The 27621-nt window shown below is 43.0% G+C and overlaps 1 protein-coding gene across 6 annotated transcripts in view; it reads right to left on the bottom strand.

The window, feature by feature from the left end:
* The window catches only part of uimc1 (ubiquitin interaction motif containing 1), a 177215-nt gene that overhangs the window by 114703 nt on the left and 34891 nt on the right, over window positions 1–27621 (bottom strand). For all 6 annotated transcript variants that reach the window (XM_073067925.1, XM_073067929.1, XM_073067927.1 and 3 more), the window contains exons 3-4: window positions 10922–11010; window positions 6233–6309 (exon numbers count right to left, since the gene is read on the bottom strand). In XM_073067925.1, the coding sequence (XP_072924026.1) occupies window positions 6233–6309; window positions 10922–11010 (166 nt within the window). The remainder of the gene's footprint in view (window positions 1–6232; window positions 6310–10921; window positions 11011–27621) is intronic.

Genomic DNA, 27621 nt, shown 5'->3' on the forward strand with positions numbered 1-27621 from the left:
CAAGTACACGGAATTCAAAGCCCTGCTCATAAGGACTTTCGGACTCTCACGGCGCAAGCGGGCTGCCCGTTTACTGCACCTGGATGGTTTGGGAGACAGACCTCCATCGGCTTTAATGAATAAGATGTTGTCTCTGGCCAGCGGACACAAACCCTGCCTCATGTTTGAGCAGGCATTCCTGGAGCAGCTGCCCGAGGACATATGCCTGCTGCTGTCCGACGCGGATTTCAGCGACCCCCGGAAGGTGGCAGCCTGGGCGGACTTGCTGTGGAACGGCAAGAAGGTGAGAGGGGCGTCCATCGCACAGATCACCAGGCCACGCTCCCAGCAGCAAACCAGTCCAGGCCCGGCCGCAGAGCCCGCTAACCCCAGAGGCAGGGGTGGGGAGCCCAACGAACAATGGTGTTTCTACCACCAGCGGTGGGGCACAGAAGGCCGCCGCTGTCGCCCGCCCTGCCAGTTCCCGGAAAACGCCAGGGCCAGCCACCACTGATGGCTACAGCGGCTGGCCATCGGGATAGCCTCCTGTATGTGTGGGACAAGAGGTCGGGACGCCATTTTTTGGTCGACACCAGTGCCGAGATCAGCGTCTTACCTCCGACGAGTTACGACACCCGCAACAGGGCACCGGGTCCCCCCCTGAGGGCCATGAACGGCAGCATGGTAAGGACCTACGGCACCCGTACGGTGCAGCTACAGTTCGGCTCCTGCCGGTTCACGTGGGACTTCACAGTGGCCACGGTAGCCCAACCGCTTCTGGGTGCAGATTTTTTGCGGGCTCACAGCCTGCTGGTCGACCTGCCGAGGCAGAGGCTGGTCCACGCCGAGACCTTTCAGACGTTCTCCCTGGGAAAAGCCCAGTTGCCAGCCCCACACCTCGACTCCATCACACTATCCGACAACAACTTCACCAGAGTCCTGGCGGATTTCCCATCGGTTCTGGCACCGCAGTTCACGGCAGCCATGCCCCGACATGGCGTACAGCACCACATCCCGACCCAGGGACCACCCCTCCACGCCCGTGTTCGGCGGCTTCCCCCGGACAAGCTCCGACTGGCGAAGGAGGAGTTCAAGAGGATGGAGGAATTGGGGATCATCCAGCGGTCCGACAGCCCATGGGCCTCCCCCCTGCACATGGTGCCCAAAGCGACAGGGGGCTGGAGACCATGCGGCAACTACCACAGGCTGAACGAGGCTACAACACCGGACCGCTACCCTGTGCCACACATTCAGGACTTTGCAGCAAACCTGTACAGCGCACGGATCTTCTCCAAGGTAGACCTCGTCCGAGGATACCATCAAATCCCGATGCATCCGGACGACGTCCCCAAAACGGCTCTCATCACCCCGTTCGGCCTTTTCAAGTTCCTCCGCATGCCGTTCGGCCTGGAGAATGCCGCACAGACGTTCCAGCGGTTAATGGACGCGGTGGGACGCAACCTGGACTTCGCATTCATCTATTTGGACGACATCCTCATAGCCAGCAGCAGTCGTCAGGAGCATCTGTCCCACCTCCGTCAACTCTATGCCCAACTGAGTGAATACGGTCTAACAATCAACCCGGCCAAATGCCAGTTCGGGCTCGACACCATTGACTTCCTGGGCCACAGGATTACTAAAGACGGGGCAACCCCTCTGCCCACTAAGGTAGATGTGGTCCGCCATTTCCCCCGACCCACCACGATCAAAGGCATTCAGGAATTCGTAGGTATGGTCAATTTCTACCACCGCTTCCTCCCTTCAGCTGCCCGAATCATGCGGCCCCTGTTCGCCCCGCTGTCGGTTCCGGGCAAGGACATTACCTGGGACGAGGAGTCCGCCGCCGCTTTCATTCAAACGAAGGAAGCCTTGGCGAACGCTGCAATGCTAGTGCACCCCAGAATGGACGTCCCTACCGCCCTCACAGTGGACGCATCTAACACGGCAGTCGGTGGGGTACTGGAGCAACTCATCGCGGGTCGCTGGCAACCCCTGGCGTTTTTCAGCAAACACCTGCGGCCACCCGAGCTCAAATACAGTGCTTTCGACTGGGAACTGTTGGCGCTATACCTGGCAATCCGGCATTTCAGGTACTTCTTAGAAGGTAGGCCCTTCACCACGTTCACGGACCACAAGCCGCTTACCTTTACGTTCACAAAGGTGTCCGATCCCTGGTCATCCCGCCAGCAGCTCCATCTGTCCTACATCTCTGAATACACGACGGATGTCCGGCACGTCTCCGGTAAGGACAATGTCGTGGCGGACGCACTCTCTCGCCCTAACATTCATGCCCTTTCCCAAGGGGTAGACTTTGAGATGCTGGCAGAGGCGCAGCAGGCAGACGAGGAGATCCCGAGTTACAGAACCAGTCTCCGGTTTGCAGCTCCAGGACCTCTCCGTAGGCCCAGGTGAGAGGACCCTACTCTGTGACGTCTCCACTGGCCAGCCCCGTCCCGTCGTCCCGGCACCTTGGCGGCGACGTGTTTTCGACTCCATTCATAACTTGGCCCACCCCTCCATCAGGACAACCGTCCGGATGGTCTCCAGCAGGTTCGTTTGGCACGGACTCCGCAAGCAGGTCAGTGAATGGGCCAGAACGTGCATGCACTGCCAGACGGCCAAGGTGCAGCGGCACACCAAAGCTCTGCCGCAGCAGTTCCACCCCACCCACCGGCGTTTCGACCACGTTCATGTGGATATCGTGGGCCCCCTGCCCGTGTCGCGTGGGGCGCGGCACCTCCTGACTATCGTGGACCGGTTCACAAGATGGCCAGAGGCGGTCCCACTCACCGACACCACCTCCGAATCTTGCGCCCGGGCACTGATCGCCACCTGGGTGTCCCGCTTTGGTGTACCGGCCCACATTACCTCCGACAGAGGCGCCCAGTTCACCTCCAGCCTGTGGTCAGCTATGGCCAGCCTTTTGGGGACACAGCTGCACCACACCACTGCCTACCACCCACAGTCGAACGGCCTGGTGGAGCGTTTCCACCGTCACCTGAAGTCGGCTCTCATGGCCCGCCTGCAAGGAGCTAACTGGGCGGACGAGCTTCCCTGGGTCCTACTCGGCATCCGCACGGCACCCAAAGACGATCTGCATGCCTCGTCGGCCAAGTTGGTGTACGGCGCACCCCTGGTCGTCCCCGGGGAGTTCATACCAGCCCCAAGGGGGCACGAGGAAGAACCCGCAGCAGTCCTGGGCAGACTACGCGAGAGGCTCGGCAACCTGGCCCCCATACCCACTTCGCAGCATGGGCAGAACCCGACCTGCGTACCCAAAGACCTGCAGAACTGTAAGTTTGTGTTTGTACGAAGGGGCTGGCATCGGCCACCACTGCAACGGCCCTACGAGGGGCCGTTTACGGTGCTCAGGAACAACGGGTCCACGTTCATGCTGGACGTTGGGGGGAGAGAGGAGGTTTTCACGGTGGACCGACTCAAACCGGCCCATGTGGACTTGGCGCAACCGGTCGAGTTTCCGGCACCGCGGCGCAGAGGCCGACCTCCCAAAGAGGGTCCAGCCCAGACTGTGGACATTGGGGGGTGTATCGCCGGTTCTGGGGGGGGGGGGGGGGGGGGGGTTATGTGGCGACCCACTTCCTAGCGCACTCGAACCAGCTCACAAATAGCCAGCGCGCCGGCACAAAGGCCAGGTCTGCTTCACCAACAAAGGGAAAGCCTGCGGGGGTTTGTGAGTACGTGCCCCTTACAGCATCCGCGCCCGGGGAGGGCGGGATGAGGGAGGCTTTAAAGCAAGGCTGTGAAGTTCGAATAAAATCTTCTTTAATTGCAGTTTACCAACTCCGTGTCGTTATTTTAGCGCTGCGTGTAGCACACCGCTACAATACTGTATATATAACAGCGTAACATTATACCTATTTGATTTTGACAATATATACTTTTCTTTATTGCTGTTTATATGTCCTTTGCATTTTTTGTTTGCTGAACTTCTCCTCTGATTTGTATATTTTTTTACTGGAAATCAATAAAAAGATTGAAAAATGAAACGGGAATCTGTCCTGATTGGTTAGTTTAAAAGCTTCAGCTGTTCTTCCCATTGGTTAGTTGCCTGGTGTCCAGTTTCAAATATTCTTACTAAAAAATAGCATGTGGAAGGGACATGTTCTCTCTTCCTTTGTTTAAGGCAAGGCACATAAACATTGAGAAGGTAAGCTCTGCACATGCTTTTAACTAAGTACTGTATGTTTGTTGAATATTCAGCTTTGTACTGTCTGTAACTTGGGGAATATGAATGTTTCATCCAATTTTTACTGTTTTTAAATAAATGATTAATATATTTATTCACAGTCAGTGTTTTCTGTCTCACTCTCCAGACCCACAAACCTGATTCAACATTACATTTTGGCACTGCTGCGAGCAGGGTCTGGCTATTTGAGCAGAAATGCATTTCTTTAAAAGATAATTTAAAAGAGTGGACCCTACATATGAGAGATGCAGAGTACTAGTTGAACAGATTAACAGTGAGGATTCTGCAAGCCATGCTAACCTGCTGATGGGCTATAGAATGCCAGTAGATTCATTAGACCAGTTAGATTGCGCCAGGGTTGATATGGGACACCACATTGTTTCCATACTTAAATCATTGTGTTTTCTCAAGAGAATGTATAACTGGCGGGATGCTTTCTGGCTGTTTGAAGCAATTGTAAGGCATCAGTATAAAATGATAACATCTCCTAAGAATGAGGTCGAGGACTTCAGTCAGCGCTATTACTCTGAGAGAATCATTATTGATGACTCAGAGTAGGGCTGCAATGTTGGAGGATAAGAATACAGAGAGAGCTTGCCCAGCTGCTTGGCAGCCCGACCCAGCTAAGGTTTGAGTCATAATGAAGCGGGGCGATGATTCTACTGTGGGGCTAGGGGATGAGGATGACTAGCTGGATAATGAAAATGAGGGACAGAAGGTAGCGTACACCTTTGGTTTAATCCTCAAAATGATCGCACTTCCCCTTATGATTATACATTCCCATACCTATCATGGGGGCATAGGCCCACGGCTTCTTCCTCTCATGAGGGAGAGGAGGAGGCAGCTCAGGAATGTGTAGGGGATGGTACACTGGGCACTTCGAGACAACAAAAAAATCAGAGAATGCTCCGCTAAAGAATTAGCAAGCTTAAGGGTTAGGTACAGACAGAAGTCTGGGGAGTGTTTGGCCACGTAGTTATTGAGGATATAGGATGAGATGGGTACCGGAGTCTTCCTATCAAACAGACAGATGGGTGCTTTAGAGAATCTATTGTCCCAACACGTGATCAATAATGCCCTGAGAAAGCTGCTTGCTTTCCCTGAGAAGAATGCATCACTGTGGGTTCAAGTAACAGCAGCAGGTAAACTTAGGTATCCCACTCTTACTGAATGGAATTTAAAACCACATGCGGAATAGAGCCCAGTAGAGGGGGGAGCTAGAGTTCTACACCAGTGGGCTCTTATCACAGAATTATACAGTGATAGTGCTAAATGCCAGGGAATGTGTAATTAACTTCTGGAATGATAGGACATGTGGTTATGGTGGCTTCTCCAATAAAAGGAATATCCCTGTCTTTAATAGCACCAGCCATTGGTCATGCTACAAGTACAGTGATTCAATTATTACAAGATTTAGAGTATGTAGAAACGGATGCGCATAGCCAGGTAAGGATGTTGGGGAGTGGGTGATTCCGCATGTCCCATAACAAAATGTTTTTAATGTTGCTCAAAGCTAGGGCCCCAGAGGAGCATATAAATAGAGTTCCCAATCCCAATCAGCGTGTTGAAGGAGCTGTCTGCACAAGTGGTGCATGTGAGCTTGATTTCAATGTTTGGACACATACATGAATGGTAGCGGTATGGAGGGCTCTGGTCCCAGTGCAGGTCGGTGGGAGTAGCCACGGACTAGAGGCATGGGCTGAAGGGTCACCTGGACTGTTACTGTGCTGTACTTTTCTATGACTCTATGACCAAGAGAACCTGAGTAAAGAATTTTCACATACAGGATGGTATATATGCAGAATGAGCTGACAGAGGATGTGGAAGAGCAGGCATAGTTACAATATTTGAAAGATATTTGGACAGGTACATGGCTAAGAAATTCTAAGATGGGACTAGCTCAGGCATGCACGAATCACACTGAAGGATCTATTTCCATGCTGTATAACTCTATGATATGATCGTAGTGAAGGCAGGGCTGAAACTGGAGAAGCACAACTGAAAAGATAGCAAACTGCTACTGACAGGTCCTCTTGCCAAACTCACCTGTGCTGAATCACTAACAGATCTTCGAGGAGTTTCGCTCACTGGATTCATTTCTTCAGATGAGCTCTGCTGCGTTTCTGCAGTAAAAATAAACATTTCTGTCACTTTTTCAGAGTCTTTATTACTTACCCCAAGATAACACGCCAAGTCACACTGGAGCAATAGAAATAACACAAGAAGCACTCAATACATTGACCCAGTAAACCCTTGGGATTTTTCACATGCCCTTCCTTTTGCACTACCCCATTCCATTCATCCCAGGCAGGAACCATGTAAATTGTGTTATTTTCAAGATTGAGATCACAAATTCAATAAAAAGTGAGCTCAGGTCACATGAAAACAGTGGTGAAAGGAATGGTGTAATCTTTTAGTTCAACTGGCTCTCAGCAAAACCTAAGCTTTGATCAAAAAATTTCCTCAAATTATGAAGGAAGATTATCAGGAGTCACTGAAGCCAGGTTAATGGTGTGAAAGGGTCAAGTGGTTCAGGATGCTGCTCGACTGCAGTCCCACAGTCAGCTGAATCCAAATAGGTTTTCAGTTCACTAATCTAATGCCTAGCTATAATTCAGAATCAGAATCAGTTTTATTATCACTGGCATGTATCATGAAATTTGTTAACTTAGCAGCAGCAGTTCAATGCAATACATAATATAGAAGAAAGAAAAATAATAATAAATAAGTAAATACATTACAGCATACATATACTGAAATAAGGCAAAAACAGAATATATGGTAAAAAAAAGTGAGGCAGTGTTCACTGGTTCAATGTCCATTCAGGACGAAGTTGTTCCTAAATCGCTGTGTGTGCCTTCAGGCTTCTGGATATCTTACCTGAAGGTAAAAGGAAAGGTACATCACATCCGGAATTTCTCCGGTTAACGGACTACTTCCTCCCACGCCACTCTGACGTAGTGGGAAATTGCGTACGAGGCAAGTTACAGCAGTGATTTGCCTTTGCCTTCTGCCAGGTGAGTTGTTTTTTTCAAAGAGATCACCAGCTCTTAATCCAGCATGGATGAAAAGCATGCAGGGGAGCCGGCTGGATTCGAACTCAGGGCCTTCCGCCCCGCAGTCCAGCGCTGATGCCACTACAGAAAAGGGCATGCCCTAGGTGCTGGGGGTCCTTAATAATGGATGCTGCCTTTCTGAGACACTGCTCCTTGAAGATGTCCTGAATACTTTGTAGGCTAGTACCCAAGATGAAGCCGACTAAATTAATTTACGACTTTCTGCAGCTTCTTTCAGTCCTGTGCTGTAGCCCCCCCACCCCCGCCCCATACCAGACAGTGATGCAGCCTGTCAGAATGCTCTCCACAGTACATCTATAGAACTTTTTGAGTGTTTTTGTTAACATACCAAATCTCTTCAAACTCCTAATGAAGTATAGTCACTGTTTTGCCTTCTTTATAGCTGCATTGATATGTTGGGACCAGTTTAGGTCCCCAGAGATCTTGACACCAGGAACTTGGAACTGCTCACTCTCCACTTCTGATCCTTCTATGAGGATAGGTATGTGTTCCTTTGTCTTACCCTTCCTGAAGTCCACAATCAGCTCACTTGTCTTACTGACGTTGACTGCAAGTTTGTTGCTGCGACAACATTCCACTAATTGACATATCTTGCTCCTGTTCTCCCTCTCATCTCTGTCTGAGATTCTACAAACAATGATTATATCATCAGCAAATTTATAGATGGTACTTGAGTTATGCCTAGTCATACAGTCATGGGTATAGAGAGAGTACAGCAGTGGTCACTCCTGACGTACACCAGTGTTGATCGTCAGTGAGGAGATATTATCACCAATCAGCATAGATTGTGATCTTCAGGTTAGGAAGTCGAGGATCAACTGCAGAGGGAGGAACGGAGGCCCAGGTTCTGTAACTTATCAATCCGGATTGTGGGAATGATAGTGTTAAATGCTGAGCTATAGTTGATGAACAGCATCCTGACATAGGTGTTGTATTGGCCAAGTGGTCTAAGGCCACGTGAAAAGCCTTTGAGATCGTGCCTGCCATTGACCTATTGTGATGACAGGCAAATTGCAGTGGGTCCAGGTCCTTGCTAAAGCACAAGTTTAGTCTAGTAATGACCAATGTCTCAAAGCATTTCATCACTGTAGATGTGAGTGCTACTGGGCAATAGTCATTGAGGCAGCTCACATTATTCTTCTTAGGCACTGGTATAACTGTTGCCTTTTTGAAGCAAGTGGCAATTTCAACCCGTAGCAGTGAGAGATTGAAACTGTCCTTGAAACTCCCACTAGTTGGTTGGCACAAGTTTTCAGAGCCTTGACAGGTACTCCATCTGCCTTGCGAGCGTTCACTCTCTTTAAAAACAGCCTAACATCAGCCTCTGAGACAGAGATAACAGGGTGCAGCTGGGATCTTCACAGCTGTAGTTGTGTTCTCCCTTTCAAAGCGGGCATAGAAGGCGTTGAGTTCATCTAGTAGTGAAGCATCGCTGCCATTCATGATACTGGGTTTTGCTTTGTAGGAAATAATGTCTTGCAAGCCCTGCCAGAGTTGTACATCCGATGTCACTTCCAACCTCATTAAAAATTGTCTCTTTGCCCTTGAAATAGCCCTCTGCAAGTCATACCTGGTTTTTTGATTCAGTCCTGGGTCGCCAGCCTTGAATGCCACAGATCTAGCCTTCAGCAAACGACATACCTCCTGGTTCATTCACAGCTTTTGGTTTGGTAACAACTGCAGCATACGCATCCAGGTTCAAAGATGAATCCCTGAATATGGTCCAGTTCACTGATTTGAATCAGTCCTGTAAGCACCCCTGTGCTTCCCTTGTCCATACCTTCTTGGTCCTCACTACTGCAGCTGCAGTATCCACTCTCTGCCTATAGAGTAGAAGTACAGCCAGGTGATCAGACTTCCCGAAGTGTGGGTGTGGAATAGCATAGTAGGCATCCTTGATGGTGGTGTAACAATGGTCTAGTGTGTTGTTTCCTCTGGTATTGCCAGTGATCTGTTGATGGTAATTGTTTAGTGATTTTTTTCCAGACTGGCCTGATTGAAATCCCCCAAAAGGTTTGTAATGCATTAGGGTGTTCTGTTTTGTGCATGTTGATCCCATTGCTCAGATCATCTAAAGCTTGTTTGACATTGGCCTGAGGTGGAACGTATACCACTACCAAAATGATTACAGAAATCTCCAGTGTAGGTAAAATGGATGGTAATGAAAATAATTGATGTAAAGGTATTCCCACAACACTAATGGCAAATGTGTTCCAGGATTCTTATCTAGGTAATGAAAGCAGGTCAGAAATTATTAACATCAACATGCAACTTGGCAGATATCTTTGCTTCAAGGTGGTTGAGGTTGTGAATTTAAGTGGAGGTCCTGGCAAGTTGCTGCAGAGAATTTTGTGGCTGGTACACACTATGTGCTTGTCTAACCACTAAGTACCATGCCCAATAATCAAAACTGAGACAACACCACTGAGCAACAGCATAGTAAACAGAGAAACCAGTAGGCCATCAGCACTTTGAGCCTACTCCATTAGTTTACCTGAATACAGTTGATCATCCAAATTCAAGTGACCTCTTTCACTTTTCTCCACTCGAATTACTTCAACCATTAAGATTATATCCAACTCCTTCCTGAATATATTTAATGATTCTTATTTAATGCTATAAAGTCTACAGGTTCACCACTCTGGATGAAGATAATTGTTCTGATCTCAGTCTTGTGGATTTCCTTCCGATGTCATCCCCATTTCTGGATTTCCTCACCATCAGGAAATATTAGTTTGTTTAGTCCCTTTCAGATTTTATAAGTTTCAATGAGAAGAATGCTTTCTCACTCTTCTCAACTCTGGTCCTGCTCTCTTAATTCTCAAAACTCAACATTCAAAAGTTCAAAGTAAACTTATTATCAAAGTACATATATATCACCATATACCACCCCGATTCATTTTTTACAGGCATTCACAGTAAATAGAAAGAAACACAACAGAATCAATAAAAAACTGCATACAAGAGAGATGGACTAACAAAGCTCAAAAGACAACGAACAGTGCTAATACAAAAAAAAGAGAAAAGAAACATAATAATAATTTAAAAATAAGCAATAAATATTGAGAACACGAATTGTGGAGTCTTTAAAAGTGAGTCCATAAGTTGTGGAATCAGTTCAGCGTTGAAGTGATTAAAGTTATCTTTTCTGGTTCAAGAGCCTGATTGCTGAGGGGTAATATGTTAGCATCGTGAACCTTTGCTGAACTCTTTTCACAGCAAAGTTAGGGCCAAATGACCAAATTGTATGCTTGCAGCTGGACATCGCTGTTCCTGTACTCAATCTACTTGCTGTGATGCCTAGCATGACCTGCCTACTGAATAACCTGTTCCTATCACCACACTGGTGAATGGAGAATAACTGACCAAACTGCTTTATGTGAACAGCTCAAGCCTGGACAATTTTCCACACATTGTAACAACACAAAAACAGCTTGACAGAAGTGAGCTACTTTTGTGGTCAATGTTAGGTAGACTTGATGCTGGTGGTGATTGGCTCTTTTGCTCTGCTCTCAACACCAGCATGAAAGATTAGGTAAAAACTGAGGGAGTTTTTACTTTGTTTCTACATAGCTGAAAACAGTCATCTCCCAAGGAACTATTTGAACAGCTAACCTTCACATCAACAAGACATAGCCCACAAAACCATTATACCTACCTGTGCCAATGAACAGCACAGCCGCATCTGGGTGAACATGTGGACTTGCACAAGAACTAGTGTCTCTGCTGCCCTCAGCCTCATCCTCACTGTAGCAAATGAAAAGAAGTGTTAGCAAAAGTGCACAAACAGCCCTCCCTCAAAGAGACCCAGGGTGCAGCTCACCAACACAATAGTGCCTACTTCTCATTAACAGCAGGCCCCCACACCTCCAGACACGCCCCATCCATTTGTTCTCAAAATCTAAATAAGGCTTCTCATTGGTCAGTCCCTCAGGATCAAGGATGTCCTGTACCCACTCTGTTCAGTGGGTTCTGAGATGTTGTTGAAGCTCGTACTGGAATCAGAGATGGTGCACTATGTGTGTGTGTGATTGCGTATCTGTGTAGGTGATGGTGTATATGCAGAGTGCGTGAAGGGGGGTGTTTGTGAAAGGGTGTATATGAGGGTGTGTGTGGGGGAAGGTATGTGAAGAGGGTGGATATGAAGGGGGTGCTGTGAGGTAGAGAGTAGGTGTGTCATGCAACTCTTTAGTGTTCAGCAGTAACCCTGAGCATTGACATGATCACTGCTGTTGGCCCGAACCGGAATCCATTAGACATCTGAGCAGAATTAGGCCATTCAGCCCATCGAATCTGCTCCGCCGTTTCATCATGGCTGATCCCAGATCCTACTCAATCCTACACCTGCCTTCTCACCATATCCTTTGATACCCTGACCGATCAGGAAGCTACCAACAGACATGGCCTCCATCGCAGTCTGTGGCAGTGTATTCCACACATTCTCCATCCTCTGGCTAAAAAAATGTTTCCAAACCCAAAAAGTCACTTTTTAGTTTTGAGGCTGTGCCCTCTAGTTCTGGATAGCACCACCAAAGGAAAAATCTCCACATCCACCCTATATAGTCCTTACAACATTCAGTAGGTTTCAATGCCATCCCCCTGCATTCTTCTAAATTCCACTGAGTACAGGCCCAAAGCTGCCAAACACTCCTCATATGTTAACCCCTTCATTCCTGAAATCATCCTTGTGACCCTCCCCTGGATTCTCTCCAATGACAACACATCTATTCTGAGATATGGAGCTCAAAACTGTTGACAATACTCCAAGTGTGGCCTGATTAGTGTCTTATGAAACCTCAGCATTATCTCCTTGCCTTTATATCCTGTTTCCCTTGATATAAATGCCAACATTGCATTTACCTTCTTTACCAGTCTCAACTGGTAAATTAACCTTCTGAGAGTCTTGCACGGACTCCCAAGTTCCTCTGAGCCTTCTCCCCATTTAGACAAGAGTCTGCACTATTGTTCCTTTGACCAAAATGCATTATCATACATTTCCCAACACTGTATTCCATCTGCCATCTTTTTCTCATTCTTCCAATTTGTCTAAGTCCTGCTGCAAACATATTGCTTCCTCAGCACTGCCTACCCCTCTACCCATCTCGTATCATCCACAAACTTTGTCACAAAGCCAATTCCATTATCTAAATCATTGACAATGTAAAAAGTAGCGTTCCCAATATTCCCCCCTGAGGAACACCCCAATCACTGGCAGCCAACCAGAAATGGCATGCTTTATTCCCACTCATTGCCTCCTGCCTGTCAGCCATTCCTCTACCCACGCCAGTATGTTTCCTGTAACTCCATTGGAGTCTACCTTGTTAAATTGCCTCATGTGTGGCACTTTATCAAATGCCTTCTGAAAATCCAAGTACAAAGTGTAAATGACATCCACCACCATTCCTTTGTCCATCCTGCTTATTACTTCCTTGAATAATTCTAACAGATTTGTTAGGCAAGATTTCCCTTCACAGAAACCATGCTGACCTTGACTTATTTTATTATTAGTCTCCAAGTATCTCAAAACCTCATCCTTAATAACAGACTCCAACAATTTCCCAACCACTGAGGTTAGGCTAACTGGCCTATAATTTTCTTTCTTTTGCCTTCCTTCCTTCTTAGAGTGGAGTGACATTTGCAATCTTCCAGTCCTCTGGGACCATGTCAGAATCAAGTGATTCTGAAAGATCATGAACAATGCATCCGTTATCTCTTCAGCAACCTCTCTCAGGACTCTGGAATGTAGTCCATCTGGCTCAGGTGACTTATCCACCTTAAGAGTTTGCCTTGTACTTTTTCCTTTTAATAGTAATGGCACTCACTCCTACTCCCTGACAGTCACGCACCTCTAGCACACTGCCAGTGTCTTCTACAATGAAAACTGATGCAAAGTACCCATTAAGTTTATCAGCCATTTCTTTGTCCCCCATTACTACCTCACCAGCATCGTTTTCCAGTGGTCCAATATCAACTCTCACTTTCATTTTACTCTTTATATAAGTGAAAAAACTTTTAATATCCTGCTTTATATTATTGGTTAGTCTGCCCTCTTATTTGTTCTTTTCCTTTCTTACAGTTTTTTTTAGTTGTCTTTTGTTGGATTTTAAAAGCTTCTCAATCACACAACCTCTCACTTACTTTTGCTACCTTATATGGCTTTTCCTTGGCTTTTTCTTTCTTTTTAAATCTTTTTATTGATGTTAAACAAACATAAATGAAACATTGAGTACAAAGAGCTTGAGAGTACATAATTAATAGGTTAAGGTATAAATACAAATAGTTGATAATCCATATATAATAACCTCCCAAACTCATAGTGGTTACAGAAAATGGAAAAAATAAGAAAACCCCCCCCTAAAAAAGCAAAAAAAACCTAACCAACATGGGCCACTGCATTACATCAAATATACACAGTAGCATCAATAACTCGACACCTCTATCCAAATAATTAAAGGTGATAAGAATAAGGTTTAGGAAAAGTCAGTTTTACTCATATGAAAATGTTGAATAAATGGTCTCCAAGTTTCTTCAAATTTAACTGAAGGGTCGAAAACAACACTTCTAATTTTTTCTAAACTCAAACAAGAAATAGTTTGAGAAAACCACTGAAATATATTTGGAGGATTAATTTCTTTCGTTCAATAGGGTAGATTTAATAGCTATTAATATGACAAATGCAATCATCCGCTGGGCTGAGGGGGATAAACAGCTATTATCCACCATTGGTAAACCGAAAATTGCAGTAATAGGATGCGGTTGCAATTTGATGTTCAGAACTGCTGAAATAATACCAAAAATATCTTTCCAATAATTTTGCAAACAGGGGAAAGACCAAAACATGTGGGTCAATGAAGCAACTTCAGAGTGACATCTGTCACAGGTTGGATTAACATGAGAATAAAATCGAGCAAGTTTGTCCTTGGACATGTGAGCCCTATGTACAACCTTAAATTGTATTAGGGCATGTTTGGCACAAATGGAAGACGAATTAACTAGTTGTAAAATTCTCCCACTGCTCTGTGGGTATAAGACAGTGAAGTTCTTTTTCTCATTCCTTCTTAATATTTTCTGATATTCCTGGCTGTATTTTCATGATCATATTGTAAATGATGGCTACTAAACCCTTCTGTTGAAGATTCAGAGCTAGAATTTTTTCCGTAATATCCACGGGACATAATTTTGGAAAAGAATGTAACATATTATTCAAGAAATTTCTAACTTGCAAGTATCTAAAAAAATGAGTTTTAGGCAAATTATATTTATTAGACATAAAACTGTTATCTAAAAATAGATCTCGAAAACATGTTATACCTTTTGTTTTCCATAACACAAAGGTTTGGTCCATAAAAGAGGGCTGGAAAAAAAAGTTAGATACAATAGGGCTTGATAAGATAAACTTATTCAAGCCAAAGAATTTACAAAATTGAAACCATATTCGTAATGTATGTTTAACTATAGGATTAGTTATTTGTTTATTCAATTTAGATAAAGCAAAAGGAAGCAAAGATCCTAAAATAGAAAACAATGAAAAGTCTTGTACAGATTTACACTCCAAATTTACCCATTGTGGGCGATTCTTGCGTCCAAAATATTAAATATCGAATATTAACTGCCCAGTAGTAAAATCTTAGGTTTGGCAAAGCCAAGCCACCTTCCTTCTTAGGTTTCTGTAAATATTTTTTACTTAATCTAGGATTTTTATTCTGCCACACATACGAGGATATTTTGAAGTCAATAATATCAAAAAAAGATTTAGGAATAAAAATTGGTAATGCTTGAAATAGATATAAAAATTTGGGTAAAACTATCATTTTGATAGCATTAATTCAACCAACCAATGACAAAGATAATGGAGACCATCTGATAATAGGTTGCTTGATTTGGTCAATTAAAGGTAAAAAGTTAACTTTAAATAAATCCTTGTTTCTTGGTAATTTTAATACCCAAGTAAGTAAAATTATCTGTAACAAACTTTAAATGGTAAGTGTTTATAAATTAAAACTTGCATATTTAATGGAAATAATTCACTCTTATTAAAGTTCAGTTTGCAGCCAGAAAAACTACTAAACTGAGCAAGCAAGGTTAAAATAACAGGAATAGATCTCTCAGGGTCAGATATCAGGCAGAGGATGGTGCTCGGAGAAGCTGTGCTGGAGGGGATGGTCGTTGGCTCGGAGGTTCGACGGACTCGGGTCGCTTTCGGTGTGTGCTGCGTCTGCGAGGCTGAGTCGGGTGGCGCCGTGGAAGTCCATAGCGGGGGTATTCCCTTCTGCCGCCGGCGTGGGATGGCGAGTCTTTCAGGACCCTGGGTACTTGTGGAAACTGTGGTGATTTCTTTTGAACTTACAGTCCTTTAACATCTTAGACTATTTTTACTGTGCCCATAGTCTGTTTTTTATCAATTATGCTATTGTTTGCACTGTTGTAACTATATGTTGTAATTATGTGGTTTTGTGCAGGTCTTGTAGCTTTAGTTTTTGGTCTTGTTTTTTGTCTGGTGGATTTGGAGCTCCTTTCCGGGAACGCGCTAGACAGTAGCGCAATATTAATACACAGCAGCCTCTCCGGACTCTGGATTGGGGATTGCCAAACGTTATGTGGATTTTCTGGTGTAGTCTGTTTTGTCATATGTTTTTGTGATATCATTCTGGGGGAACGTTGTCTCATTTTTTAACTGCATTGCATTTGTGGTTTCTAAATGACAATAAACTGAATCTGAATATAGTAACAAATCATCAGCATATAATGATAACTTGTAAGCCCCTTCCCTATTAGGTGATTCACGAATGGCAATGACTAAAGGTTCCAAAGCAATGTCAAATAATAGAGGACTTAAAGGACAGCCCTGCCTCATACCACGGGACAACTGAAAAAAAGGAGATCTTTGATTATTAGTTAGAACCGAAGCCAAAGGTTTATAATATATTAATTTAATCCATGATATAAATTTCAAGCTAAAATTAAAATTCTGCAGCATACTAAATAAATATGGCCATTCAACTCTATCGAATGTTTTTTCAGCATCTAAGGAAATGACACATTCTGCTATTTTAGATGAAGCAATATAAATTATATTAAATAATTTTCTAATGTTAAAGGATGAATAATGATTTTTAATAAATTTGGTCTGGTCTTCAGAGATAATTTGAGGTAATACATTTTCCAATCTAGTGGCCAAAATTTTGGTAAAAATCTTGGAATCCGTATTCAGCAAGGATACAGGCTGATAGGATGCACATTCAATAGGGTCTTTATCTTTTTTAAGAATTAGAGAAATGGAGGCATCATAAAAAGATTGTGGTAGTTTACCTACAGTTAACACATCTTTAAAAATTTTACAAAGCCAAGAAGAAAGTATAGGAGAAAAGGATTTTAAAAATTCTGCAGTATAACCATCCGGACCAGGAGCTTTACCTGAATTCATTGAGAAAATAGCCTCTTTTATTTCAATTTCCGTAATAGGTCCATCTAGAAATACACAATCTTCTGCTGTTAATTTCGGTATATTCAATTTTCTTAAAAATTCATCCATTATGGAAGAATCCTCAACAAATTCTGATTGATATAAAGAGTTATAAAAATCTTGAAAGGCTTTATTTATCTCTTTATGATCAATCATCAAAGTGCCATCTCGTTTACGAATCTTAATGATTTGTCATTTAACCGAAGCAGTTTTCAATTGATTAGCCAATAATTTCCCAGATTTATCTCCATGTACATAAAACTGAGTCCTGGATTTAATTAACTAATTTTCAATCGAGGAGGAGAATAACAAACTGTGCTCCATTTGAAGTTCAACTCTCTTTTTATAAAGTTCTTTACTAGGGGTCACTGAATAAGTCTTATCAATTTCTTTAATTTTTTCAACCAATGTAAATATTTCAGTGTTAATTTGTTTCCTAACTCCAGCAGAGTATGAAATAATTTGTCCGCAAATAAATGCTTTAAAAGTGTCCCATAATATTCCACTAGAAATCTCTTCTGTAGAGTTTGTTGAAAAAAACAAATCAATTTGTTGTTTAATAAAGTTGAGGAAGTCTGAGTCCTGAAGTAGAGTTGAACCGCCAAGATTTGGAATTTGAGGATGAATCCATTGCCTTAATAGATAGCTTCAAAGGTGCATGGTCAGAGATGGTAATGGAATCATATTTACAATCAATAATGTACGTAAGTAAATGATGATCAATAAAGAAATAGTCAATTCTTGAATAATTATGATAAACATGAGAAAAGTATGAAAATTCTTTGTCATTGGGGTGTAAGAAACACCAAATTTCAGAAATTCCAGAATCAACCATAAAGGAGTTAATAAGAGAGGCCAATTTATTCGGAAGAGCCTGAGTGGACTTAGATCTATTGAGGGATTTAAACAACAGTTAAAATCCCTACCCATTATCAACATGTACTCATTTAAATTAGGGAAAGATGTAAATAAACACTTAAAAAATTCAGGACAGTCAGTATTTGGAGCATAAACGTTAATTAAAACAACTTTTTGATTAAAAATTAACCAATGAGAAGCAGAAATCTACCTTGTGGGTCCAAAATTGTTTCATAGTGTATAAAAGAGGTTGAGGAATCTATAAAAATAGAAATGCCTCTTACTTTGGCTTGGGAATTCGAATGATACAGTTGACCCTTCCAAAACCTAAAAAAAAAGCTGACTATCCTCCTTCCTCACATGAGTCTTTTGTACAAAGATAATATTAGCATTCATTCTGTGGAATACTTTAAATATTTTTTTCCGTTTGATCAGATGATTTAAATCGTTAGTATTCCAAGAAACAAAGTTAATAATCTTATCCATATTGCCAATATTTATCGTAGTTAACACACAAGGTTAAAAAGAAGACAAACTCATGAATCCGGAAGAGGAGAGCAAGTTCAAAGAGGAACCAGAAGCTACCACACTCCAACCAGTTTAGTAGTTTCGAGTCAGCCCATGAAGTGAAAACAAAGCAAAAGCAAAAAAGAATCCCCCTTCCCCCAACACCAGAAACCCAGAAAAAGCCGGAAAGAGGCAAGCAGTCAAACTAATACTAATTTTACCCCCATGTCTCAAGATGGCAACTCAAAAGAAAAAGTAAAAAAAGACACATATTCAAAAAAAAGGCTAGTATAACAAGGATTAAACTATGAAATTAGTATTATATATATATAAAAAGGATTAAAAAAAGAAAAAATACTGAATCGTTAAAACCCAAAAGTGAGTAACATTATATTAATATTTTGTTTAAAAAAAGGTCTTCAGTCTTGTTCAGACACATCCAAACGGATGTGATGTATCCAAGCACTAATGTCTTATGGGGAGAAGAAACAACATCTTCGAAAAAAGTTTTTTTTAAAAAAAAACCTTAATATTTAAACATTGAAGATATAAGACAAAAATGTATATAAGCTTAAAAAGCATCTAATGAGCTACTTACAAAACAGAATAATAGTTTAAAAAAATGAACTCAAAATAAACCAAAAAACAGAGTTTTACTTATGTAAAAAATTCACTATCAGCCATCACATAAGGATCCATCAAATTATAAAAGGTCCAAATCTATACACTAATCTTGCTTAAAGAAAAAAGCTAATGCAAATAGTAAAAAAAAATATGTTAGTCAACTTGTGGTGAAAAGGTACTATTCTTCTAGAAATCTTCGGGCATCCGCTGGAGATTTGAACAACTGACAAGTCTCATCATTAAGAGTAACTCTTAACTGTGCTGGAAATAACGACGCTTGTTTGCAGCCTTTCTGATGGATTTCCGACAGAACTGGTTTAAAAGCCATTCTTTCCCTCAAAACTTGGGGACTGTAGTCTTCCAGAATACGAAATTTGAAATTTTGAAAGCTGATCATACCTTTTTTTCGGGCAGCCCGAATCAGGAGTTCTTTAGTATGAGGATAATGAAGCCAGAGAATCACTGGCCGTGGTTTCACACCTGGAGCTGGTTGAATATGAGAGATGCGATGTGCACGGTTGATTACTGTTGGAGTGTCCAGAACTTCTGAGCCGAAGACATCCATTAGAAATTTAGAGAAAAATACAGTCAGATCACCTTTCTCAGAATTTTCCGGAAGCCCAATTATCCGGAGGTTCTGTCTTCAAGACCGGTTTTCAAGATCAGTAAGTTTGGATTTATAATGTTCCAGCAGTTGAGAAGTCGAAGATTGCTTTTGTTCCAGAGTTTCAAATTTGCGATCTCTCTGGCAAGCGGCATCTTCGAGAGCTAAAATTCTTGCATTTTGTTGTTGAGAATCCAATGTGAGTGCTTCAAGTTTTGCATTGACTATCTTTAAAGTTTCACCGAGCACAGAAAGCTTTGGGGTGAGTTTATTCTCCAGTCTCTCAGGTCTCTCGTCCATAAGTTTCACAATTGCTTCCAAAGTTAATGGTTCTTTCTCCAGTTTTGATTCCTTTGGTTCTCATGGTTTAGACATTTTGACAAGTTGAAAAATAATTCAAACAGTCGAAAAACAAATTCATAAGTATCAACCTCTTTAGAATAGGTATAAATAAGTCAGTTAGGGGGTGATTGTAGGTAGAAGAAAAGTAAAAGGATTGGAGCGAAGCCTGAAACAGCCTCATCTCATAAGCGCCATCTTGAGACTCTCCTTTCCTTGGCTTTTATGCATTCCCTTGTCAGCCATGGTTGTCTACCCCTGCCATTTGAGAACCACTTCTTCTGTGGGACGTATCTATTCTGCGCCTTGTGAACTATTGCCAGAAACTTCAACCATCTCTGCTCTGTCATCATCCCCACTGGTACTCTCCTTCAAACCACCTGGGCAAACTCCTCTCTCATGCCTCTGTAATCCCTTTTATTCCATTGTGAAACTGATACATGTGACTTATGCTTTTCCCGCTCAAGTTGCATCCTAACAGGAACATGCTCCCTTCATCCAAACAATAATATGCCATCCATGAACTTTTGATATCCAATTTTTAAAAAGCCTATCACTTGTCAGAAAGCCTACCCTTGACTTGCAAATATTCTCACCCAAAGGAGATCTACAAGCTCCTGCCTAATGTCTTTAAATGAATTTGGCCCAAATTTAAGACCTTAGATTGTGGACGTCCTATTATTTTTTAAACCAATAGAATTGTGGTAAATGGGACAGCGTGCTGATGGATTTTGGTGTTTAGATCCAAGTTTCTTTTAGAAGTCAGGAATGAGGCGTAAAATTTGTTGCTTCATAATCGTTTTATAAAGAGTTGACAGAACAAAGAGAACAGAAACTGAACAGTGACAAAGGGTCTTACTACTTGAACAAGAGAGGGTCTCAAGATAGTGCCTTAGCACAAACCAACTACTTTTATACCACAGTGTTAAGAAAAATTCCATTCTAGTCTACAGATAATAATCCAATTCAAAAACATTTATTCAATACTGATGCAAGTCAACTAATGAGAAAATAAAGCCACTTACTGAAAGACCGAGAAGCTTTAGAATTATATTTTGCACATCCACTAGAGGCCTAATAAACTTAGGTACATAAAGGCTACTTAAAATACAAGCTGATAATTAATTGTTGACCTGCAAAGAAAATAACAATTAAAATTAAACAGCTGGATCCAACAATTCCATCTCCCCCCACCCCCAATTCTAAATTACAGATTTAGAATCATTACATCTGAACATTCAAGGGCAGAGAAACTTGTGGTATTATGTTACATATAAAATAATCAAAAAAGAACTACTTTGTTTATGAAATATCAAAGGATATATTCTTCAAAATATTAATAAGATTAAGTCATGGCTAAGCAGTTTAGAGAACACATACGAGTTTGAACTATTCTGTTAATGATCATCTTTAAACAAGTAAAAGAATGTATAAGGCATGTTAGTATGAATGATATGACTGGTAATATTGAGTAGCCCCAGCTTCCAAGACCTAATCAGTCCAATGAAAGCAATCCCATCCATCAGACTGATATGCTTTAGTTGCTTCTCTACAAATATGATCAGCCAAATTAGTTATATCTTCAGATTCATCAGGAATGTACTGTAAGTACAAAACTCTGCCTATAATTGCACATGTTCTCCCTTTAACTGCTCCGAGAAGATCTAATGTCATATGATTTTGAAGAACCATTTTAAGCATGGTGGCTATTTCTGTTGCTACTTTTCCCAAGGCTTCAGCAATGTCATTGCTTACTCTTTCTAAGGCTGCAGCAACATTGTTAATCTCTTATACTCCGTGCAACACCATAAAATGGGAATAAAATTAATGAAGAATGATCTCCTTCTGAATTGTCACATTTACTCCAGACTCAAGAGATAAGGGTAAGGTGTGTGTATGTCTCATGGTAGACAAAACATACCTTAAATAACAAGATCCTAACCAATTATTTGGAAGAAAGGTGTAGACTCCATTTCTGTAGATAAAGTACATATTGTTCCATGACTTAGACCGCTTCTTCTTAATTGACAGGAGCCTCGTTAAATATTTTTGATCAATAATACAAGTAAACATTATGAGCCATCTCAACTAACATATTATGAGTAGGGAAAATTGGCAAAAGTATAACAGCACAAATAATATGAGAATAATCATCATAATGTCCAGTAGTTGTCAACTTGCTTGTAGTCTTCTGGCTGGTTCATGTTTGCTCACTGTAGCCCAGCAGTGTAGGGACTGTGACACACATTAACCACATCACTTATTGTCTTCATTGGATACCACTTTAGCTTGCTTGCAGTGGCTGGCATGTATCCACTAATTTTTACCTTCTATTTTCACCATTGAGTTGATAATTAACAGTATTTGATCTAGCCATTCAGCTCCTTGTGGTTCATTATACGGATTTTCAATCAGGACCTACTAACTAGGAATCAGGGTATATCCACCTTCTTTTGGGTCTTCCAAAGTGGCAGAAATCTGTTGATAAGCAGACTGGATAGCATGGGTTAACTTCACACAATAGTTAACTAAACTGTCTGCCTTAATGTATATATTAGCCTCTTGAGTTTGAGGGTCCCAGAAGTGAAATAGGACATCTTGTAACCACCTTGAATGGACTTAGTTGCTGTATTTGGGGTTGCCCTGATACAAAACAAGAGCATAGGCAGAGCTGTAACATTTAATTGTGGCAGCTTTTCTGCTGCACCATGATGTTCTCTGGCATGCCATGTATTTTGCCAATGCTTGTCAAGCTTGTGCCCTGAATTCTGGATTCCACCACCATTGGAAGAATCTGTTATACTCCAATGTGTCCCAAAGAATCCATTTGCTGTGCTAGATAAGGAACCAACAAAGTTGGGGCTACCAGTCCATGGCTTTTGCCACATCTCCATAGTCCATCACAGTTTAACTTCTCACCATTCTCCATCCAGGACCACCTTTCCTGTCTGGAGCACTGAATTGCATCTTTTGGATATCTTGTTTGTTCATCTGTGATATAGAGTTCAACTTTGTAATTCCATTTGTCAGGTTTACCATATATGTTCTTGACACTTTTTATTTCTTCCCATGCTGCCTTTTTAACAATTTCATCCGCAAATGCACTTCTAAGGCTTTCCACTGCAGTCATTTCGGAGTAACTTTTACATTTTAATACAACTTCTGAAGCCAGTTGTATGACATCCATAAGTTCTTGCACTAGTTGACCATTCTTGCTTGGGTTCCTACAACCGTAAGAAATCCTGTTTCCATAAATTTCCAAATCATGAACAACTCCAGAAAGCCTTTCGAGGATCAATATAGATATTAGCTGATCTTCCTTCTGCAGGTTTCAATCAAAGCTTTTAGTTCTGCCTGGTGCACATAGTTATCTGGAGCCATGCCTTCTGATGCCAGCAATTCAGTTTCAGAAACAGCCGCTCAAACTCCTCTCTCAATCACTGAGTAGCCATCAGTGTATAGACTTAGATCTTTGGCAGAGTAATAACCAACAGGATACGGTCAGTCAGCAAATTGTTGAATTAAAACCACCATCATTTCACGTTGACATACTGCATTGACATACAGGGTATCTGATTTACCTGCATCAGGAATTCTTAGTGCAAGTGCAGTACATAATCTACCTTTAAAGCTTGAAACACTTTCAGTAGTTCTTTATTGAAAGTCGATGCAACAGGGATGGAGCCCTAGAGCGAGGAATGACTTAATGCCTGTAAGATTTAAACAGCCCGATGTTTGGACAATTTAAATGCCAGGCCAGATGGATTGAAAAGGCAGGGTGCAAGGATTTTGATTTGGAGCAAGAAGGCTGCGAGTGACCGGCTAAGGATTTCCGGAGTGAAGGCAGTTTTTCTACTCGGGGTGAAAGAGAGGCAAGACTGCGCAGGTGTGTGACATCGGCCAGCAGAGCACAAAAGGTTTAAAAAGACCGCCATATCTAGCAGGCAGCGGAGTGTTAGGGCTTTGGCTCAACGGGCTTAGGTGGTAACAGGACAAGATGAGGTAGGTTTAGCGGTGTTATTTGCAGAAAGGAGGAAGTATGTGTGTGAGGCCAGTTTTCTAAGCTCGGTGTCAGATGTGGGAGGCCCTGAGGTCTCCCAGCCTCCTGGATGGCCATATCTGCACCCAGTCTGTCGAGCTGCAGCCCCTAAGGGACCGAGTTAGGGAACTGGAGATGCAGCTCGATGACATTTGCCTAGTCAGGGAGAACGATGAGGTGAGGAGTTATAGGCAGGTGGTCACACTGGGGAGACAGGAGACAGAGGGTTACAGTCAGGAGGAGGAAGGGGAAGAGTCAGGTACTACAGAGTACCCCTGTGGCTGTACCCCTTGACAATAAATACTCCTGTATGAGTACTGTTGGGGGGGGGGGGGGGATAGGGTTGCTTCCCCCAGCCTACCTGGGGGAAGCGACAGTGGCCGTGCTTCTGGCACAGAGCCTGGCCCTGTGGCTCAGAAGGGTAGGGAAAGGAAGAGGAAGGCAGTAGTGACAGGGGACTCTATAGTAAGGGGGTCAGACAGGCGATTCTGTGGACGCAGAAAAGAAACTCGGATGGTAGTTTGCCTCCCAGGTGCCAGGGTCTGGGATGTTTCAGATCACGTCCACAATATCATGCAGTGGGAGAACAGCCAAGGGTCGTGTTACATATTGGTATCAATGACATAGGTAGGAAAAGGGAAGAGGTCCTAAAAAGAGACTACAGGGAGTTAGGAAGGAAGTTGAGAAGCAGGACCGCAAAGATAGTAATCTCGGGATTACTGCTTGTGCCACGCAATAGTGAGAATAGGAATAGAATGAGGTGGAGGATAAATGCATGGCTGAGGAATTGGAGCCGGGGGCAGGGACTCAGTTTTTTGGATCATTGTGACCTCTTTTGGGGCAGTTGTGACCTGTACAAAAAGAACGTGTTGCACTTGAATCCCAGGGGGATCAATATCCTGGCGGGGAGGTTTGCTAAGGCTAGTGGGGAGAGTTTAAACTAGAATTGTGGGGGGTGAGAACCGAACAGAGGAGACTGGGGACAAGGAGGTTGGCTCACAAATAGAGAAAGCTTGTAGACAGTGCGAGAGGAAGGATAGGCAGGTGATAGAGAAGAGACCCGCTCAGACCAAAGTGTGTATTTTAACACAAGGAGTGTTGTGTACAAAGCGGATGAGTTTAGAGTGTGGATCAGTACTTGGAGATATGATGTGGTGGCCATCACAGAGACTTGGATGAATCAGGGTCAGGAATGGTTACTTCAAATGCCGGGTTTTAAATGTTTCAAAAAGGACAGGGAGGGAGGAAAAAGAGGAGGGGGCGTGGCACTGTTTTTCAGAGATAGTGTCACGGCTGCAGAAAAGGTGGATGCCATGGAGGGATTGTCTACGGAGTCTCTGTGGGTGGAGGTTAGGAACAGGAAGGGGTCAATAACTTTCCTGGGTGTTCTTTATAGGCCGCCTAATAGTAACAGGGATATCGAGGAGCAGATAGGGGAACAGATCCTGGAAAGGTGCAATAATAAGAGTTTATTATCGTGATGGGAGATTTTAATTTCCCAAATATTGTTTGGCATCTCCCTAGAGCAAGGGGTTCAGATGGGGTGGAGTTTGTTAGGCGTGTTCGGGAAGCTTTCTTGACACAATATGTAGATAAGCCTACAAGAGAAGAGGCTGTAACTTGATTGGGTATTGGGAAATGAACCTGGTCAAGTGTCGGATCTCTCAGTGGGAGAGCGTTTTGGAGATAGTAATTATAATTTTATCTCCTTTACAATAGCACTGGAGAGAGATAGGAACAGGCAAGTTAGAAAGGTGTTTAATTGGAGTAAGGGCTATCAGGCAGGAAATAGGAAGCTTAAATTGGAAACAGATGTTCTCAGGTAAAAGTATGGAAGAAATGTGGCAAATGTTCAGGGGATATTTACGTGGTGTTCTGCATAGGTACGTTCCAATGAGACAGGGAAGTTACGGTAGGGTACAGGAAACGTGGTGTACAAAGGCTGTAATGAATCTAGCCAAGAAGAAAAGCTTACAAAAGGTTCAGTGAGCTCGGTAATGTTAGAGATCTAGAAGTTTATAAGGCTAATAGGAAGGAGCTTAAGAAGGAAATTAGGAGAGCCAGAAGGGGCCATGAGAAGGCCTTGGTGGGCAGGATTAAGGAAAACCCCAAGGCATTCCACAAGTATGTGAAGAGCAAGAGGACAAGATGTGAAAGAATAGGACTTATCAAGTACGACAGTGGGAAAGTATGTATGGAACCGGAGGAAATAGCAGAGGTACTTAATGAGTACTTTACTTCAGTATTCACTATGGAAAAGGATCTTGGTTATTGTAGCGATACAACCATATAACAATTACAGCATGGAAACAGGCCATCTCGGCCCTTCTAGTCCATGCCGAACGCTTACTCTCACCTAGGCCCACTGACCTGCACTCAGCCCATAACCCTCCATTCCTTTCCTGTCCATATACCTATCCAATTTCTTTTAAATGACAATATCGAACCTGCCTCTACCAATTCTACTGGAAGCTCGTTCCACACTCAGAGTAAAGAAGTCCCCCCTCGTGTTACCCCTAAACTTTTGCCCCTTAACTCTCAACTCATGTCCTTTTGTTTGAATCTCCCCTACTCTCAATGGAAGAAGCCTATCCACGTCAACTCTATCTATCCCCCTCATAATTTTAAATACCTCTATCAAGACCCCCTCAATCTTCTACGCTCCAAAGAATAAAGACCTAACTTGTTAACTTGTGATGACTTGCAGCGGACTGAAAAGCTTGAGCATGTAGATATTAAGAAAGAGGATGTGCTAGAGCTTTTGGAAAGCATCAAGTTGGATATGTCACCGGGACCGGATGAGATGTACCCCAGGCTACTGTGGGATGCGAGGGAGGAGATTGCTGAGCCTCTGGTGATGAACTTCGCAACATCAATAGGGACAGGAGAGGTTCCGGAGGACTGGAGGGTTGTGGAAGTTGTTCCTTTATTCAAGAAAGGGAGTAAAGATAGCCCAGGAAATTATAGACCAGTGAGTCTTACCTCACTCGTTGGTAAGTTGATGGAGAAGATCCTGAGGGGCAGTATTTATGAACATTTGGAGAGGTATAATATGATTAGGAATAGTCAGCATGGCTTTGTCAAGGGCAGGTTGTGCCTTAAGAGCCCGAATGAATTTTTTGAGGATGTGACTAAACACATTGATGAAGGTAGAACAGTGGATGTAGTGTATATGGATTTCAGCAAGGCATTTGATAAGGTACCCCATGCAAGGCTTATTGAGAAAGTAAAAAGGCATGGGATCCAAGGGGACATTGCTTTGTGGATCCAGAACTGGTCTGCACACAGAAGGCAAAGAGTAGTTGTAGACGGGTCACATTCTGCATGGAGGTCAGTCACCAGTGGAGTGCCTCAGGGATCTGTTCTGGGACCCTTACTCTCCGTGATTTTTATAAATGACCTGAATGAGGAAGTGGAGGGATGGGTTAGTATGTTTGCTGATGACACAAAGGTTGGAGGTGTTGTGGATAGTGTGGAGGGCTGTCAGAGGTTACAGCAGGACATTGACAGGATGCAAAACTGGGCTGAGAAGTGGCAGAAGCAGTTCAACCCAAATAAGTGTGAAGTGGATCATTTTGCTAGGTCAAATATGATGACAGAATATAGTATTAATGGTAAGACTCTTGGCAGTGTGGAGGGTCAGAGGGATGTTGAGGTCCACATCCACAGGACACTCAAAGCAGCTGCACAGGTTGACTCGTGGTTAAGAAGGCGTACGGTGTATTGGCCTTCATCAGTTGTGGAATTGAATTTAGGAGCTGAGAGGTAATGTTGCAGCTATACAAGACCCTGGTCAGACCCCATTTGGAGTACTGTACTCAGTTTTGGTTGTCTCATTACAGGAAGGATGTGGAGGCCGCAGAAAGGGTGCAGAGGAGATTTCCAAGGATGTGGCCTGGATTGGGGAGCATGCCTTATGAGAAT

This window comes from Hemitrygon akajei, chromosome 15 (genome assembly GCF_048418815.1).
Source record: "Hemitrygon akajei chromosome 15, sHemAka1.3, whole genome shotgun sequence".
In the NCBI taxonomy this organism is placed as follows: domain Eukaryota; kingdom Metazoa; phylum Chordata; class Chondrichthyes; order Myliobatiformes; family Dasyatidae; genus Hemitrygon; species Hemitrygon akajei.